The sequence below is a fragment of the Gorilla gorilla genome, chromosome 19 (assembly GCF_029281585.2).
Source record: "Gorilla gorilla gorilla isolate KB3781 chromosome 19, NHGRI_mGorGor1-v2.1_pri, whole genome shotgun sequence".
In the NCBI taxonomy this organism is placed as follows: Eukaryota; Metazoa; Chordata; class Mammalia; order Primates; family Hominidae; genus Gorilla; species Gorilla gorilla.
Window position 1 is genome coordinate 70,963,801 of NC_073243.2, and position 18,212 is coordinate 70,982,012.

General features: G+C 41.0%; 1 protein-coding gene across 1 annotated transcript in view; it reads right to left on the reverse strand.

Moving 5' to 3' along the window:
* Nucleotides 1–18,212, reverse strand: part of C7 (complement C7) — an 82,510-nt gene that overhangs the window by 54,321 nt on the left and 9,977 nt on the right. Inside the window, exons 2-4 of the mRNA XM_031003284.3 lie at nucleotides 6,043–6,098; nucleotides 3,532–3,607; nucleotides 195–336 (exon numbers count right to left, since the gene is read on the reverse strand). Of these exons, the coding sequence (XP_030859144.2) occupies nucleotides 195–336; nucleotides 3,532–3,607; nucleotides 6,043–6,098 (274 nt within the window). The remainder of the gene's footprint in view (nucleotides 1–194; nucleotides 337–3,531; nucleotides 3,608–6,042; nucleotides 6,099–18,212) is intronic.

An 18,212-nucleotide genomic window follows, 5' to 3' on the forward strand; every position in this document is an offset into this window, starting at 1 on the left:
GCATCCCCTTGCATTTGAAAAAATGATAGCTGAGTGGGTGATTAACATACCAACAAAAATCCTGATGATATTTGGGGGAATTAACTTTAGGCCAATATAAATTCAGTAAAATTTAACAAATATATAACGAGCAAGTTCACCAAATAACATTTGAATTTACAATCTGCATGCTGAGCCTATGGAAAACAAGTTACCTGAAAAGCATCTGAAACGCTCTCCACATCCCTCCTCTGTTGGACATCCTCTTGTAGGTTCACAGGACTGTGTTTCAAAAGCATTTCCAACACAAGGCTGGCCTCCATACTGCCCATACACAGCAACTGACCGCCTGCGAGTCTAAACACAAAGCAGGCAGTGGTTTGTTTGTTTATTTGTTTGTTTTCAAAGAAATCTCTAGTTTCCTTTATCTGAGTAATAAAATCTGAGAGAAAGCAATACAATTAGAAAAACAACTTCTGGAAAATTGTTCTGGTGTTCTACAGAAATAAAACCTCAAAATCAATGAATTCACAGACCTACTTGTCCTTGAGTTAAGCAACATTTTGGCTATTATTTATAGAGAGCTCCCAGGCATATATTGACTTTCAGGATTAAATGCAAAAAAAAAAAATGATGTTAGTGAATCTTTAAGAAAGTAACCTGATTGCAGTGAGCTGAGATCACACCACTGCACTCCAGCCTGGGCAATAAAGTGAGACACTGTCTCAAAAAAAAAAAAAAAAAAAAAAAGAAAAGAAAAGAAAAAAGAAAGTAACCTGAGTAAAGCTTAGAGGGTAGACACATAAGCAAATACATTAGAGCATAGAATGATTAATATATTTACCAAATCTGTTTTCCAAGAGCTCATTAGAGAAAGTGAAATGACTTTTTCTGGAGACAGGATAAGGTGCTGGGAAAGGGGTTAAGATGAAGCAGAGTTAAGGAAACCTTCAGAAGAGTGATGGTGATTCCTTTCAGCTAAACTGTAAGCCTTCTTCACGAAGAAAGGCAAGCAAAAACAATTCAGAGAGAAATACGTGAATATGGAAGTCAAATTTATAAAACAGAAGCCTAAGTAATCCAAAGGTGAAGCTACATCTACAAAGGAATATGTAAAATACAAACCTCTTGAGGGAAAAGAATATAGGAAAAGTGAAGAAATTATCAAACTAAATGAGAAACTTACAACTAATTCATACTAAAGTTTATTTAATCCTCATTCACTACGAAGACATGTATCTAACATTCAAACAAAAAGAAAGATCTACCCCTGGCAATCAGTGAGCATCTTCCAGGCCTCTTCCTGTACTCACCTCTTCTCCATTAAAAAACAAAACGGAACCAAAACTGAGCATACTGAGGATTTAAACCTTGAGTGAAGATCAACAGGGAAGAGTTGCTGTACATATCTATGTCGAACTTATTCATCCATCCTAAATTGGGTTAGAAGTGGGAATTCCTTGGCATGAGGGGTCACAGTGGCATAATTTGAACTCTGAGCAGTTACGCACCAGCCCGAGCATGGCTCTGGTGTCTTTCATCATGTTTAAGCAAAGGAGCCACAGAGGAATATGAGTGGGGAATGGAACTCGGTAAGGTTTCTTGATACCATTTTTAGTCTCTTTGTAAGTGATAAAGATACCACTCATGTGTGACTTAACAGTGTCCTTTTGTGAAGTTCCAGAGCCCAGATGGTGTTGTTTGCATAAGAAAGTGTTTTTCTTCTCCATATTACCAGGGAGCCCTTGATGGCAGCCACTCTCCACGGTCTCATTCTCACCTGTCAAAGTCTGACCCTACAACCCCTTTCTCATTTTCACTTGTCTCTTTCTGAATGAAAATTTTGTTTTTATAATCTAGGATGTATCCACTGCATAATGACCTTCACTCAAAGAAAAAAATTGCTTGTATAAAAAACACCCTCTATCTCTCTGCTTCTATTTAGTGTTCTTTCTTCTTTTTAAATGATAAAAATATTTAACGTGTTTGATGTTTCTTTGACCTTTGCTTGTTATTCATGTACCTGGTTGCCTGTAATCAGAGCTGTTATTTATTATACTTGCTAGAAGCCAAATTCTTTATTCGTGTAATTTGTTTTGAAAATACTACTCATGTAGGTACTAAATAAATACCTGATCTTAATGATGATGCTTCAAAATAATAATCTTCTACAGTATGATTCTGTTATTTTAATAATTAAAAGTGATTTTTAAATATAATTTTACCCAAACTAGACTATTTCTAGAATATTTAACTCTTGAAATGTTCAGAAACTTTAAGATAAACATTTTATTTCTAGGACTATCCTCAGAAAATTATGGGAAAAGAGGACAGATATCTACGTTCAAAAACGTTTATTAAAGTTTTCTTTATAACAAAAATGGAAACAACTTAAATATCAAACAATAAAAAAGTGGAAAAATAAGAAGGCTATATTCATATCATGGAACATAATGCTGCTGTTATAAATTATTTTGCTGATAGTATAATGTTAGATTAAAATAGAATACAAAACTATGATAAAATAATCTCAATTTTTTTAATTATAAGCACACACAGAGAAAAAGTAGACAGAGCTGAGGGAATAAATACCAAATGCTGTTATATCATTTGTTTCTTCTAAATGGTAGAATTGGCCAGGTGCAGTGGCTCACACCTGTAATCCCAGCACTTTGGAAGGCCGAGGCAGGTGGATCACGAGATCAAGAGATCGAGACCATCCTGGCCAAGATGGTGAAACCTCATCTCTACTAAAAATACAAAAAATTAGCCAGGTGTAGTGGCACGTGCCTGTAGTCCCAGTTACTTGGGAGGCTGAGGCAGGAGAATCACTTGAACCCGGGAGGCGGAGGTTACAGTGAGCCAAGATCGTGCCACTGCACTCCAGCCTGGCGACAGAGGGAGACTCCGACTCAAAAACAAAAAAAGAAAAAGGCAGAATTGTGAATAATGCTTTATTTCTTCATAACTTTCTGTATTTTCTCCAGTGAACATTTTATAATAAGTAATACAAACATTTTTAGAAGCTTTTTATAATATCCAGATTAAGCCCAACATTGTATTTGTGTTACTTAGCAATTAAACTTTAAGACATTTTGCAAAATTTTTTTCATGGTTGTTCGCTATTTGTGAAGTAAAATCAAGCAGCCATTTTGCTATTTGCTAGTGTTTGTTTGAGATGAGAAGAAAAGTTGAACTCAGTGAACATAAAACATTTTAAATTATCTAAAAATGTCATTCTATGTTATTCCTATTTCTCTCATAGTTAAAGAGTTAGTAAATTGCCTTGAACTTTTAGCCTATATACATTTCTAGCTCCAAGATAAGGTCTAGAAAAATGAATATACAAGTTACTTTATTACAATATTACAAGTTACTTTATTACCACATTAATTGTTAAACAAGTCATAATTTTCTCCCCTCAAAATTACTAACATAGTTTTCAAAAAACATTGACACTATTTAATGAGCATTCAAAAGTTAATACCATTTTGGCCATGCCTAAGTATTTCTGCAATAAATAATCAAATACAAAGTTTTGCATGGTCCTACCTGAGTCTTGGTACAGCCATTGCATTCTGACCAAGGGGCATAGGAGTCCCACTGGCAGTTGACTGGAGAGGAGGCACTGCCACAATGTCAAATTGTCCATCATAAAGCAGGTGGAAAGATACGCAAGGGAACACAAAGAATAGTGAAAACAGTCAAAAATAGTTAAATGTTGCCTCAAATATTTTTTCCTAAGAGACACTAAAAGTATCCTAAAATATATAAAAATGGAGGGAGCCCCACTTTCTTAGAGACTAACACTTAATAAATATCTATTATGCTGGCACAGTGGCTCAAACCTGTAATCCTAGCACTTTGGGAGGCTGAGGCAGGCAGATCACCTGAGGTCAGGAGTTCGAGACCAGGCTGGCCTACATGGTGAAACCCTGTCTCTACTAAAAATACAAAAAAAATTAGCCAGGCAGGGTGGCACGTGCCTGTAATATCAGCTACCCGGGAGGCTGAGGCAGGAGAATCACTGGAACCCAGGAGATGGAGGCTGCAGTTACTGGAGATTGCACCACTGCACTCCAGCCTGGGCAACAGAGGGAGTCTCCATCTCAAAAAAACAAAATCTATTATGTACCAGGTTCTAAAGACACTAGAATTGTAGAAATAATAAAAGAGGTAGGTCATTGGCCGGGCATGGTTGCTTATGCCTGTAATCTCAGCAGTTTGGGAGTCTGAGGCGTGCAGATCACTTGAGATCAGGAGTTCGAGACCAACAGGGCCATCATGGTGAAACCCCGTCTCTACTAAAAATACAAAAATTAGCCAGGCGTGGTGGTGCATGCCTATAATCCCGGCTACTTGGGAGGCTGAGACAGGAGAATTGCTTGAACCTGGGAGGCAGAGGTTGCAGTGAGCTGAGATTGCACCACTGCACTCCAGCCTGGGTGACAGAGGGTGACTCCATCTCAAAAAAAAAAAAGAAAAAAAAAAAAAAAGAGGTAGGTCATTGACTATTGGTAGAAGGAAGGACAGAGACACAGATGTATAAACAAATAATCATAGTACAATATATCTCATTTGATGGATTTCAGAACAGAAATGCATTCAATATAATGTGTTATGGGAACATAGATAAGGGAGAGTTTGAGTTAAGAGGGTAGGTGAAAACATATGTAAATATGTCTTATGGCCTTTGAAAGGAGGAAGGTTTTATGGCCTTTGAAGGGATTCTGAATGATGAGTTGAAAAGTTATCCAGAAACACTTAACTGAGAGACAAGAAACTATAAAAAGTCCCCATGAGAAGTGGAAAACTAAAAATTGGCAGAGGCTGAATGGACAGGAATTTATTTAAATGCATCCCCTGTTCATTTAGGCCACTTTTCAAGCATACAACCAAGGAGGGCAATCTGAGCTTAAACAGCTCCACTAAAATAAAGTACATGTGAAAATGGAGAGTTGACTCTCATACAATGCTCACGTTCTGGCCATGTCATAGGGAAAAGACTACCTGAGTCAGCTTTAAGAGACTAAGGAAGGCTTGCCTAAAATGATGCTGTACGAAGAATAAAAGAACTAGTATCCTGATTTCTGGATTCCCAGCACATTCCTCGGCTGGGCAATATCTTGAGTCAAGATGATTCTTGCATGTCTTAAGAGGGTCAGGTTACTCTGAAAGTAATGACTCTCATTCTATAGTGTGTGCCTCGGCTGCTTTTACAGGGCCAATCTTGCCAACCTGTAGTTTTCGTATGGTACCAATGATCAAAATACCTGAATACTTTTGACCCTTGAACAATCTGAACTTACTGTTATTTTTCTAGCCTCTGTCCTGGGGAAATGCAGAGGGCTTCCCCAAACATGGAGACTTAGGAGAGGAAGTTTGCTTGACCTTCCTGCTGTGCTCCCACATCACCCTGAGCAGGCTTCTGTCAGAGCCCTTAACACATTCATATTGCAATGAACTGGCTCAAGATACGAATCACCCAGCATGCTCCCAGTGCCTTCTTGCTCCTTGTGGTATCCCCAGTACCTAGCACAGCCCCTGACACATTTTCTGATAGTTCCATAAAATGAACTGACCTGGCTCTGTCTCATCAATCTGACACAGTGAGAGCATAACAAAGCCTTGGATAAATGATGCTGGCTTTTTTCCAGGCCTCAAGAACTGGTAAGACTATTTTCTTAAAAAACTCTCAACCTTTAAAATCCAGAGGATGCTTTGCAAGGATTACATTTAAAGATCAAATATTGCTCTAAGATATATAAGTCCACTGTGATTATCTGCATTACAGATAAAACCACGGCACTGAGACAAAAAATTTACACTTTTAGTCTTCAATTTTTAAAAATAATTTTACAAGAGAATTATTCTTCTTTAAGTAAAAGAATAATAATTAAAAACACACGCTTTTGTTATCATTGTCTTTTATAAAAATATGGAAAGAGAAAATATGTTGGAGGGATACACAGATTCAAAGTGCAATGTCAAAATTAGACTAAAGAATTTCTAAAACATTTTTTAAATTTAATGATTTTTACACACAACCCAAAAAGTCCTCACCTTGAAAAACTTTGGAACTCTCCTATAAATCCCACCAAAATGAATAAGCTTATCACCTGGAGAAGAAAAACAATAAAGTATTATTTTAGCTTGCATTTCTTTTTATAACTATAAATTGACAATTTATAATTGTATAAATTTATGGGGTACAAAGTGATGTTATTATTTCTCAATACAATGTGAAATAATTTAATCAAGCCAGTTAACATATCTATCACCTAAAATATTTAACATTTTTTGTGGCAAAGAAATCTGAAATTTACTTTTGGCAATTTTGAAATGTATGATACCCCAATTTAACTATATTCACCACACTGTACAATAGAATTCAAAATATATTTCTGCTAACTGAGATTGTGTACCCTCTGACCTTTATTTCCCTATTACCCCAGTCTCTGTAACCACCATTCTACTTTGCTTCTACGAGTTCGATTGTTTTACATCATATAAGTGAGAACACGTGCTATTTGTCTTCCTGTGCCTGGTTTATTTAACTTAACATAATGTTTTCCAATTCCATCTATGTTGTCATAAATGACAGAATTTCCTCCTTTTTAAGGCTAAATACTATTCCATTATGTACACCCACCACATTTTCTTTATCCATTCATCTGTTGAGGGACACTTAGGTTGATTCTATAACTTGGCTATTGTGAATAGTGCTGCAATGAACATTTACTTTTGTAAATACCCAAAAGTAGGATTGCTAGATCATATGATAATTTTTTAAGTTTTATGAGAAACCTCCATGCAGCTTTCTATAAGAGCTGTACTAATTTACATTACTACCAAGTGTACAAGTGTACAGGGATTCCCTTTTTTCCACATCCATACCAACGCTTGTTACCTTTTGTCTTTTTGATAATAGCCATTCTGACAGGTGTGAGATAATAACTCAATGTGATTTTAATTTGCATTTCTCTAATGATTAGCAACGTTGAGCACTTGTTTTACGTATCTGTTGGCCATTTGCATGTCTTCTCTTCAGAAATGTTTACTCAGGTCTCTTGCCCATTTTTTATTTTTACTTTACTTCCATCTCCCTTTCCTGGTATTTTGCCAATTTTTTATTGGGTTTTTTTGTCTTTTTGCTATTGAGTTGTTTGAGCTCCATATATATTTTTGATATTAGCTTCTTCTTAATGTATGACTTATAAATATTTTCTCCCAATCTGTAGGTCATCTCTGAAAACTGATCATTGTCTCCTTTGCCATGCAGAAACTTTTTAGTTTGTTGTACCCATTTGTCTATTTTTGCATTTGTTGCCTGCACTTTTGGAGTCAGATCCAAAAAATCCCTACCTAGAACAATACAGTTTTTCCCTTAGATTTTTTTCAAGTAATTTTTCAGTTTCTGGTCTTATGATTAAGGTTTCATCCCATTCTGAGTAGATTTTTATATACGATGCTAGATAAGGTCCAATTTAATTCTTTTGCATGTGGATATCCAGTTTTCCCAATATCATTTATTAAAGAGACTATCCTTTCCCCATTGTGTATTCTTGGCACCTTTGCAAAAACAACCAATTGACCATATATGTGGGGTGCATTTCTGGGCTCTCTATTCTGTTATACTGGTTGATGGGTCTATTGTTTTTCCAGGATCATGATGTTTTAATTACTATAGCTTTGTAGTATAGTTTAAAATCAGGCAGAGTAACACCTCCAGCTTTGTTCTTTTTGCCCATGATTGCCTTAGCCATTTGGGTTTTTTTGTGATTCCATATGAACTTTAAGATTTTTTTCTATTTCTTTGAAAAATGATGTTAGAATTTTGATAAAGATTGCATTAAAACTCTAGATCACTGTGTTAGTATGGACATTTTAGCAATATTTTCTTCCAATCCATGAACAAGGGATATCTTTCCATTTGTCTATGTCTTCTTCAATTTCTCATCAATGTTTCATAATTTGCAATGTACAGGTCTTTAACTTTCTTGGTTAAATTTATTCCTAAATATTTTTGTAGTTATTGAAAATGGGATTGTTTTCTTAATGTCTTTCTCATATAGTTTGTTGTTAGTTTATAGAAATGTACTTTTTAGTGTTTATTTTATATTCTACAATTTTACTGTATTCATTTATTAGTTCTAACAGTTTTCTGGTGGAGTCTGCAGGGTTTTCTACATATAAGATTGTGTCACCAGCAAACATAGGCATTTTCACTTCTTCCCTTTCTATTTTAATGCCTTTCATTTCTTTTTCTTGCCTAATTGCTCTGGCAAGAATTTCCAATACTATGTTGAATAAAAGTGGCAAAAGTGGGCATTTTTGTCTTGATCCAGAGCTTAAATAAAAGGCTTTCAATTTTTCACTGGTGGGTATAATGTTAGCTGTGGGCTTCTCATATATGGCCTTTATTGTGTCAAGGTACTTTTCTTCTGTACCTAACTTGGTGAGAGTCTTTATCTTGAAATGTTGTTGAACTTTGTCAAATGTTTTTCTGCATCTAATGAGATGATCATATAGTTTTTGTCATTCATTCTGTTAATCTCATACAACATATTTATTGATTTGTGTTGAACCATCCTTGCATTTCAGGAATAAATCCCATTTGATCATAGTAGATTATACTTTTAATGTGTTGTTCAGTTTGCAACTATTTTGTTGAGATTTTTGTATCTATGTTCACTATGTTCATCAAGAATGTTGGCATGTAGTTTTCTTTTTTTGTAATGTGCTTCTTTGGCTTTGATATGAGGATAACACTGGCCTTATAAAAAGAATTTGGAAGTTTTCCCTCGTTTTCAATATTTTGGAAGGGTTTGAGAATGATTAGTATTAGCTCTACTTTAAATGTTTGGGTTATCTCTTGCACCCACCGTTGCCATGTGACATGCCTGTTCCCACTTTGCCTTCTGCCATGAGTAAAATCTCCCTGCAGGCTTCACCAGAAACTGAGCAAATGTTGATGCCATGCTTGTACAGCCTACAGAACCATGACCCAATTAAACCTCTTTTCTTTATAAATTACCCAGCCTCAGATATTTCTCTATAGCAACACAAAGAACAGGCTAACACAGAAAATTGGTACTGAGAATTGGGGCATTGCTATAAAGATACCTAACAGTGTGAAAGCAGCTTTGGAGCTGGGTAATGAGCAGAGGTTTGAAGAGTTTGGAGGGCTCCAAAGAAGACAGAAAAATGAAAGAGAGCTTGAAATTTCTTACAGACTGGTTAAATGATTGTGACCAAAATGCTGATAGTGATAGGCACAGTGAAGTCCAGGCTGATGAAGTCTCAGATGGAAATGAGAAACTTATTGGGAATTAGAGCAAAAGTCACCTGGTTTTGTCTTAGCAAAGAACTTGGCTGCATTCTGTTTATGCCCTAAGGATCTGTAGAAGTTTGAACTTAAGAGTGATAACTTAGGGTATCTAGTAGAACAAACTTCTAAGCAGCAAATTTCAAGACGTGGTCTGGCTGCTTCTAACAGCCTACACTCAGATTTAGGAGCAAAGAAATGACTTAAAGTTGGAATTTATACATGAAAGGGAAGCAGAGTACAAAAGTTTGAAAAATCTGCAGCCTGGCCAAGCAGCAGAGAAAGAAAAAGCATCATCAGGAGAGGAATTCAAGGAGGGCTGTGGAGCAACGACTTGCTACAGAGATTTGCATGACTAAAAGGAAGCCAAGTGTTAATAGCCAAGACAATGGAGAAAAGGTCTCGAAGGCACTTTAGAGATCTTTGAGGCAGCCCCTCCCATCACAGGTCAGGAGGTTTGGGAGGAAAGAATGGTTTCATGGGCCAGGCCCAGGGTCTTGCTGCCCTGCACAGCCTTAAGACACTGCTCCCTGCATGCAGGCCACTCTCTAGCTCCAGCCTTGGCTCAGTGAGCCCCACATACAGCTTGGGCTGCTGCTTCAGTGAGTGCAAACTGTAAGCCTTGGCAGCTTCCATGTGGTGTTAAGCTCATAGGCACACATAGTGCAAGAGTGAAGGAGGCTTGGCAGCCTCCAACTAGATTTCAGAGGATGTATGAGAAAGCCTGGTTGCCCAGGCAGAAGCCGGCTGTAGGGGTGGAGCCCTCACAGGGAACCTCTACAAGGGCAGCAAAGAGGGGAAATGCAGGGTTGGAACCCCCCACTCAGTCCCCACTGGAGTACTGCCTAGTGAATTAGTGGAAAGGGGATCACTGTCCTCCAGACCCCAGAATGGCAGATCTACCAGTAGCTGGCATATTGAGCTTGGAAAAGCTTTAGGCACTCAACTCCAACCCATGAGAGCAACTGTGGTGGCTGAACCCCACAAAGCCAAAGAAGTAAAACTGCCCAAGAGGTGGAGTGGAGCCCATCCCTCACAGCAGTGTGTCCTGGATGTGGAACCTGGAGCCAAAGGAGATTATTTTGAAGCTTTAGGATTTAATGACTGCCAAGTTATGTTTCAGACTTCCATGGGGCCTGTAGCCTCCTTCTATTGGCTGATTTCTCTTCTTTGGGAAAGGAGAGTTTACCTAATGCCTGTACCCCAATTCTATCTTGGAAGTAAGTAATTTGTTTTGATTTTACAAACTCATAGGTAGAAGAAACTTATCTCCAGATTGGACCTTGTCCTTCAGACTTGAGACTTTCCAATTAATGCTGGAATGAGTTAAGACTTTGGGTGACTATTGGGCAGGTATCATTGTCTTTTATAGTGTGAGAAGGCCATGGGATTCAGGGGACCAGGGGTGGAATGGTATAGTTTAGATGTCCCTTTCAAATCTCATGTTGAAATGTAATCCCCATGTTAGAGGTGGGTGCCTGTTGGAAGGGGTGGATTTCTCATACATTGTTTAGCACCATCCCGTCAGTGTCATCCTTGCAACAGTGAGTCTCATTAAGATCTGATTGTTTGTTTTTTTGTTTTGTTTTTTTTTTATTTTTTATTTTTTATTGATCATTCTTGGGTGTTTCTTGCAGAGGGGGATTTGGCAGGGTCACAGGACAATAGTGGAGGGAAGGTCAGCAGATAAACAAGTGAAGAAAGTTCTCTGGTTTTCTTAGGCAGAGGACCTTGCGGCCCTCCGCAGTGTTTGTGTCCCTGGGTACTTGAGATTAGGGAGTGGTGATGACTCTTAATGAGCATGCTGCCTTCAAGCATCTGGTTAACAAAGCACGTCTTGCACCGCCCTTAATCCATTCAACCCTGAGTGGATACAGCACATGTTTCAGAGAGCACAGGGTTGGGGGTAAGGTCACAGATCAACAGGATCCCAAGGCAGAAGAATTTTTCTTAGTACAGAACAAAATGAAGTCTCCCATGTCTACCTCTTTCTACACAGACACAGCAACCATCCGATTTCTCAATCTTTTCCCCACCTTTCCCCCCTTTCCATTCCACAAAACCGCCATTGTCTTCATGGCCCGTTCTCAATGAGCTGTTGGGTACACCTCCCAGACGGGGTGGTGGCCGGGCAGAGGGGCTCCTCACTTCCCAGTAGGGGCGGCCGGGCAGAGGCGCCCCTCACCTCCCGGACGGGGTGGCTGGCCGGGCGGGGGGCTGACCCCCCCACCTCCCTCCTGGACGGGGTGGCGCCGGGCGGGGGGCTGACCCCCCCACCTCCCTCCCGGACGGGGCGGCTGGCCGGGCGGGAGGGCTGACCCCCCAACCTCCCTCCCAGACGGGGCGGCTGGCCGGGCGGGGGGCTGACCCCCCACCTCCCTCCCGGACGGAGCGGCTGGCCGGGCAGAGGGGCTCCTCACTTCCCAGTAGGGGCGGCCAGGCAGAGGCGCCCCTCACCTCCCGGACGGGGCGGCTGGCCGGGCGGGGTGCTGACCCCCCCACCTCCCTCCCGGACGGGGCGGCTGGCTGGGCGGGGGGCTGACCCCCCCACCTCCCTCCCGGACGGGGCAGCTGGCTGGCCAGGCAGAGGGGCTCCTCACTTCCCAGTAGGGGCGGCCGGGCAGAGGCGCCCCTCACCTCCCGGACGGGGCAGCTGGCCGGGCAGAGGGGCTCCTCACTTCCCAGTAGGAGTGGCCGGGCAGAGGCGCCCCTCACCTCCCGGACGGGGCGGCTCGCCGGGCGGGGGGCTGACCCCCCCACCTCCCTCCCGGACGGGGCGGCTGGCCGGGCGGGGGGCTGACCCCCCACCTCCCTCCCGGACGGGGCGGCTGGCCGGGCGGGGGGCTGACCCCCCCACCTCCCTCCCGGACGAGGTGGCTGCCAGGCGGAGACGCTCCTCACTTCCCAGACGGGGCGGCTGCTGGGCGGAGGGGCTGCTCACTTCTCAGACGGGGCGGTTGCCAGGCAGAGGGTCTCCTCACTTCTCAGACGGGGCAGCCGGGCAGAGACGCTCCTCACATCCCGGACGGGGCGGCAGGGCAGAGGTGCTCCCCACATCTCAGAGGATGGGCGGCCGGGCAGAGACGCTCCTCACTTCCCAGATGTGATGGCGGCCGGGAAGAGGCGCTCCTCACTTCCTAGATGGGATGGCGGCCGGGCAGAGACGCTCCTCACTTTCCAGACTGGGCAGCCAGGCAGAGGGTCTCCTCACATCCCGGACGATGGGCGGCCAGGCGGAGACGCTCCTTGCTTCCCAGACGGGGGGGCGGCCGGGCAGAGGCTGCAATCTCGGCTCTTTGGGAGGCCAAGGCAGGCGGCTGGGAGGTGGTTGTAGCGAGCCGAGATCACGCCACTGCACTCCAGCCTGGGCGCCATTGAGCACTGAGTTAACGAGACTCCGTCTGCAATCTCGGCACCTCGGGAGGCCGAGGCTGGCAGATCACTCGCGGTTAGGAGCTGGAGACCAGCCCGGCCGACACAGCAAAACCCCGTCTCCACCAAAAAAATACGAAAACCAGTCAGGCGTGGCGGCGCGCGCCTGCAATCGCAGGCACTCAGCAGGCTGAGGCAGGAGAATTAGGCAGGGAGGTTGCAGTGAGCTGAGATGGCAGCAGTACCGTCCAGCTTCGGCTCGGCATCAGAGGGAGACCGTGGAAAGAGAGGGAGAGGGAGACCATGGAAAGAGAGGGAGAGGGAGACCGTGGGGAGAGGGAGAGGGAGAGGGAGAGGGAGAGGGAGAGGGAGCAGCATTTTTTCTTTAGGCAGGGATGTCCTATACGTTGCAAGGTGTTAAAACTTCTGGGCCTAGTTGTGAAATATTGATGACATTCCTTAATCATTCTGACAACAAATTTCCTTCTCCATCCCCAAATTTCCAAAAGTCCTCTGGAGAGCAGTTCTGAATCTGGTTCAACCACTCATAAGCTGTAGAGAGATTTTATTACTTCTTTTGTATCATCAAGAATGAGTGTTGAATCCTACTGAATGTTCTTATTCCACCCATTGAGAGGGTCATATGTATTTCTGTTACTGGAAAGGGGTCCTATTTCAGACCCCAAGAGAAGGTTCTTGGATCTCACACAAGAAAGAATTCAGGGCGAGTCCATAGAGTAAAGGGAAAGCAAGTTTATTAAGAAAGTAAAGGAATAAAGAATGGCTATTCCATAGACAGAGCAGCCAAGATCTGATTGTTTTAAAGTGCATGACATTTTCCCCCTCTCTCATTCTTTTTTTTTTTTTTTTTTTTAGACAGTCCTTGCTCTGTCGCCCAGGCTGGAGTGCAATGGCACAATCTCGGCTCACTGCAACCTCCACCCCCTGGGTTCAAGTGATTCTCCTGCCTCAGCCTCCTGAGTAGCTATGATTACAGGCACCTGCTACCATGCCTGGCTAAATTTTGTATTTTTAGTAAAGACAGGGTTTCACCATGTTGGCCAGGCTGGTCTTTAACTCCTGACCTCAGGTGATCTGCCTGCCTCAGCCTCCCAAAGTGTCAGGATTACAGGTGTGAGCCACCACACCTGGCCCCCTCACTCATTCTTGCTCTCACTATTGCCATATGACATGTCTGCTCTTGCTTCACCTTCCACCATGAGTAAAATCTCCCTGAAGGCGTCACCAGAAGCTGAGCTGATGTTGATGCCATGTTTATGCAGCCTGCAGAACCACAAGGCAATTAAACCTCTTTTATTTATAAATTACCCAGTCTCAGGTATTTCTTTATAGCAACACAAATAATGGCCTAATACAATTAGTGATATTGAGCATTTTTTCATATACCTGTTAGCCATTTGTATGTCTTCTTTTGAAAAATGTCTATTCAGAGCATTTGCCCATTGTTAATCAGATTAATATTATTATTAATATACGCTACTGAGTTACTTCCCTATATATTTTGATTCTTTATCCCTTGTCAGATGAACAGCTTGCAAATATTTTCTCTAATTCCATAGGTTGTCTCTCTTTACTCTTTTGATTGTTTGCTTTGTAGAACTTTTTAGCTTGATATAATCCCATTTGCCCATTTTTACTTTTGTTTTCTGTGTTTTTGAGATCTTACCCCAAAAAACGTTGCCTAGACCATTGATCTATGCTGTTTCCCTATGTTTTCTTCTAGTCGTTTCATAATTTCACATTTTACATTTAAGTCTAATTCATTTTGAGTTATTTTTGTATATGACAGAAGATAGGAATCTAGTTTTATTCTTATAAATATGGATGCCCAGGTTTCCCAAAAACATTTCTTAAAGAGATTGTCCTTTCCCCAATGTATGTTCTTCTTTTTTTTTTTTTTTTTTTTTTTTTTTTTTGACAGTCTCACTCTGTTACCCAGGCTGGACTGCAGTAGTGCGATCTCGGCTCACTGCAACCTCCACCTCCTGGGTTCAAGCGATTCTCCTGCCTCAGCCTCCTGAGTAGCTGAAATTACAGGCACGTGCCACCACGCCCAGCAAATTTCTGTATTTTTAGTAGAGACGGGGTTTCACCATGTTGGTCAGGCTGGTCTCAAACTCCTAACTTCATGATCCACCCACCTCAGCCTCCCAAAGTGCTGGGATTACAGCTCTGAGCCACTGCGCCCAGCCCCGAATGTATGTTCTTCTTATGTTCTTCTTTTTTTTTTTTTTTTTTTTGAGACAGAGTAGTCTCACTCTGTTGCCCAGGCTGGAGTGCAGTGGCATGGTCTCAGCTCACTGCAACCTCCACCTCCTGGGTTCAAGCAATTCTCCTGCCTCAGCCTCCCAAGTAGATGGGACTACAGGTGTGTGCCACCATACCTGGCTAATTTTCATATTTTTAGTAGGATGGGGTTTCACTATGTTGGCCAGGCTGGTCTTGAACTCCTGACCTTGTGATCTACCCACCTCGGCCTCCCAAAGTGCTGGGATTACAGGCATGAGCCACTGCGCATGGCCTCCAATGTATTTTTTTTGTTGTTTTTTTTTGTTTGTTTGTTTGTTTTTGAGACAGAGTCTTGCTCTGTCACCCAGGCTGGAGTGCAATGGCATGTTCTTAGCTCGCTGCAACTTCCACCTCACAGGTTCAAACCATTCTCCTGCCTCAGTCTCCTGAGTAGCTGGGATTACAGGTGCGTGCCACCACGCCCAGCTGATTATTGTATTTTTTTTAGTAGACACGGGGTTTCACCATGTTGGTCAGGCTGGTCTCGAACTCCAAACCTGGTGATCCGCCCACCTCGGCCTTCCAAAGTGCTGCGATTACAGGCATAAGCCACCATGCCCAGCCCAATTTATGTTCTTACCACTTTTGCCAGAAATGAGTTGGCTGTAAATACATGAATTTATTTCTTGGTTCTCTATCCTGTTCAGCCATCTATGTGTCTGTTTTTAGGACAGTAGTATGCTATTTTTGTTAGCATACTACTTTTTTTTGTATAAACTATTTTTGTTTTTTTTAATAATCTACTTTTGTTGTAGCTTTGTAGTATAATTTAAAAGCAGGTAGTGTGATGCCTCCAGCACTATTATTATTCAGAATTTCTTTAGCTACTTGGAGTCTTTTGCTGTTTCATAAATTTTTAGAATTTTTTCTATGTCTGTGAATAATTTCATTGGTATCTTGATAGAGATTACATTGAATCTGTAGATCACTTTGGGGAGTATAGATATTTTAATGGTATTAATTTTTCCAATCCATGAGCATGGGATATCTTTCCTTTTTTGTGTTCTCTTAAATTACTTTCATCAGTGTTTTATAGTATTTTTTGTAGAATCATTAACTTCTTTGATTAAATTTATTCCGTGGTATTTTATTTTATAGCTTTTATAAATGGAATTTATTTCTTGATTTTCTTTTCAGAATCATCTCTGTTAGCATGTAGGAATGCTGCTGATTTTTGCATGTTAATTTGGTAGCCTGAAAATTTACTGAATTAATTCATCAGTGCTAAGATTTATTTAGTGTAGTCTTTACTTTTTTTTTTTTTTTTTTTTGGAGACAGAGTCTTGCTCTGTCACCCAGGCTGGAGTGCAGTGGCATGATTTTGGCTCACTGCAACCTCGGCCTCCCAAGCTCAAGCAATTCTCCTGCCTCAGTCTCCTGAGTAGCTGAGATTATAGGCATGCACCACTATGCCCAGTGAAGTTTTGTATTTTTAGTAGAGACGGGGTTTCCCCATGTTGGACAGGCTGGTCTCAAACTCCTAACCTCAGGTGATCCTCCCTCCTTGGCCTCCCAAAGTGCTGGAATTACGGGCATGAGCCACCATGCCCGGCCTACATTTTTTTCTAAATATAAGTTCATGTTGTTTAAAAGCAAGAATAACTTGACCTCTTCCCTTTAAATTTGAACACCATTTATTTTGTTGTCTTGCCTAATTGCTATGGTTAGGACTTTCAGTATTATGTTGAATAAAAGTGGTGACAGTGAGGAAAAATAAAAAATAAATGTTTGGTAGAATTCAGCCATGAATCCATCAAGTCCTCTGCTTTTTTTTTTTTTTTAATGGGAGAACTTTTATTATAGATTCAATCTTTTTACTCATTATTGGTCTGTGCAGATTTTCTATTTCTTTATGATTCAGTCTTTTTATGTTGTATGCTTTGGAGCACCTAAACATATAAAACAGATATTTATATTTATACAATATATAAATATTGTATTGCAACCCATCTCTTTCTTCAGATCCACAGGATCTGATGGATTGCAATGTAACAGTAGAAAACTTCCATACCTCACTTTCAATGCTGGAAGATCATCCAGACAGAAAATTAATAAGAAAACATTAAACTTGAACAACACTTTACAGAAACACTTTACAGGACCTAAATGGACAGAAGAATTTAACCACTTCTTCTTAGTTATCCAGTTTGTTGGTGTATAATTGTTGATGATAATCCCTGATGATCTTTTGTATTTTTGTGGTATTATGAATCTTCTCTTTTTTTTAAATTAATCTAGTTTGTCAAATTTGTTCATCTTTTCAAAAAAGAACTTATTTTATCTATCTTTTGTATTGTTTTTCTAGTCTCTATTTCATTTATTCCTGCTCTGATTTTTATTATTTCCTTTCTTATGCTAACTTTGGCTTAGTTTATTCTTCTTTTTCTGTTTCCTTGAGGTATGACATTAGCTTATTTATTTTAAATCTTTCTTCTCTTTGATGTAGGCATTTATTGTTATAAACGTTCCTCTTTGAACTGTTTTTGCTGTATCCCATATGTTTGCTATGTTGTGTTTCCATTTTTGTTTATCTTAAGATAACAAGATTTTTATCTTGTTATCCAAAGATTTTTAATTTCCCTTTTAATTTCATTGACCTATTGGTTGTTGAGGAGCATGCTAATTTCCATATATTTGTGGATTTTTCAAAATTACCCCTATATTCATTCATTTATTTTTATTTATTTATTTTTAGAGACAGGGTCTTTTTCTGTCACCCAGGCTGGAGTGCACTGGCACAGTCATAGCTACTGCAGCCTTGAACTCCTGGACTTAAGCAATCCTCCCACCTCAGCTTTCCAATTAGCTGGGACTACAGGCACATAACATGACACCTAGCTTCCTCCCATAATTGATTTCTAGTGTCATATCACTGTGGTCAGAAAAGATACTTGAGGCCAGGTGTGGTGGCTCACACCTGTAATCCCAGCACTTTGGGAGGCCAAGGTGGGCAGATCACTTGAGGTCAGGAGTTTAAGTCCAGCCTGGCCAACATGGTGAAACCCCATCTCTACTAAAAATACAAAAATTAACTGGATGTGGTGGTGCATGCCTGTAGTCCCAGCTACTCGGGAGGGATGAGGTGGGAGAATCACTTGAGCCTGGGAGGTGGAGGTTGTAGTGAGCTGAGATCAGACCACTGCACTACAGCCTGGGTGACAGAGCAAGACTCCAACTCAAAAAAAAAAAAAAGATACTTGATATAATTTCAATCTTCTTAGAT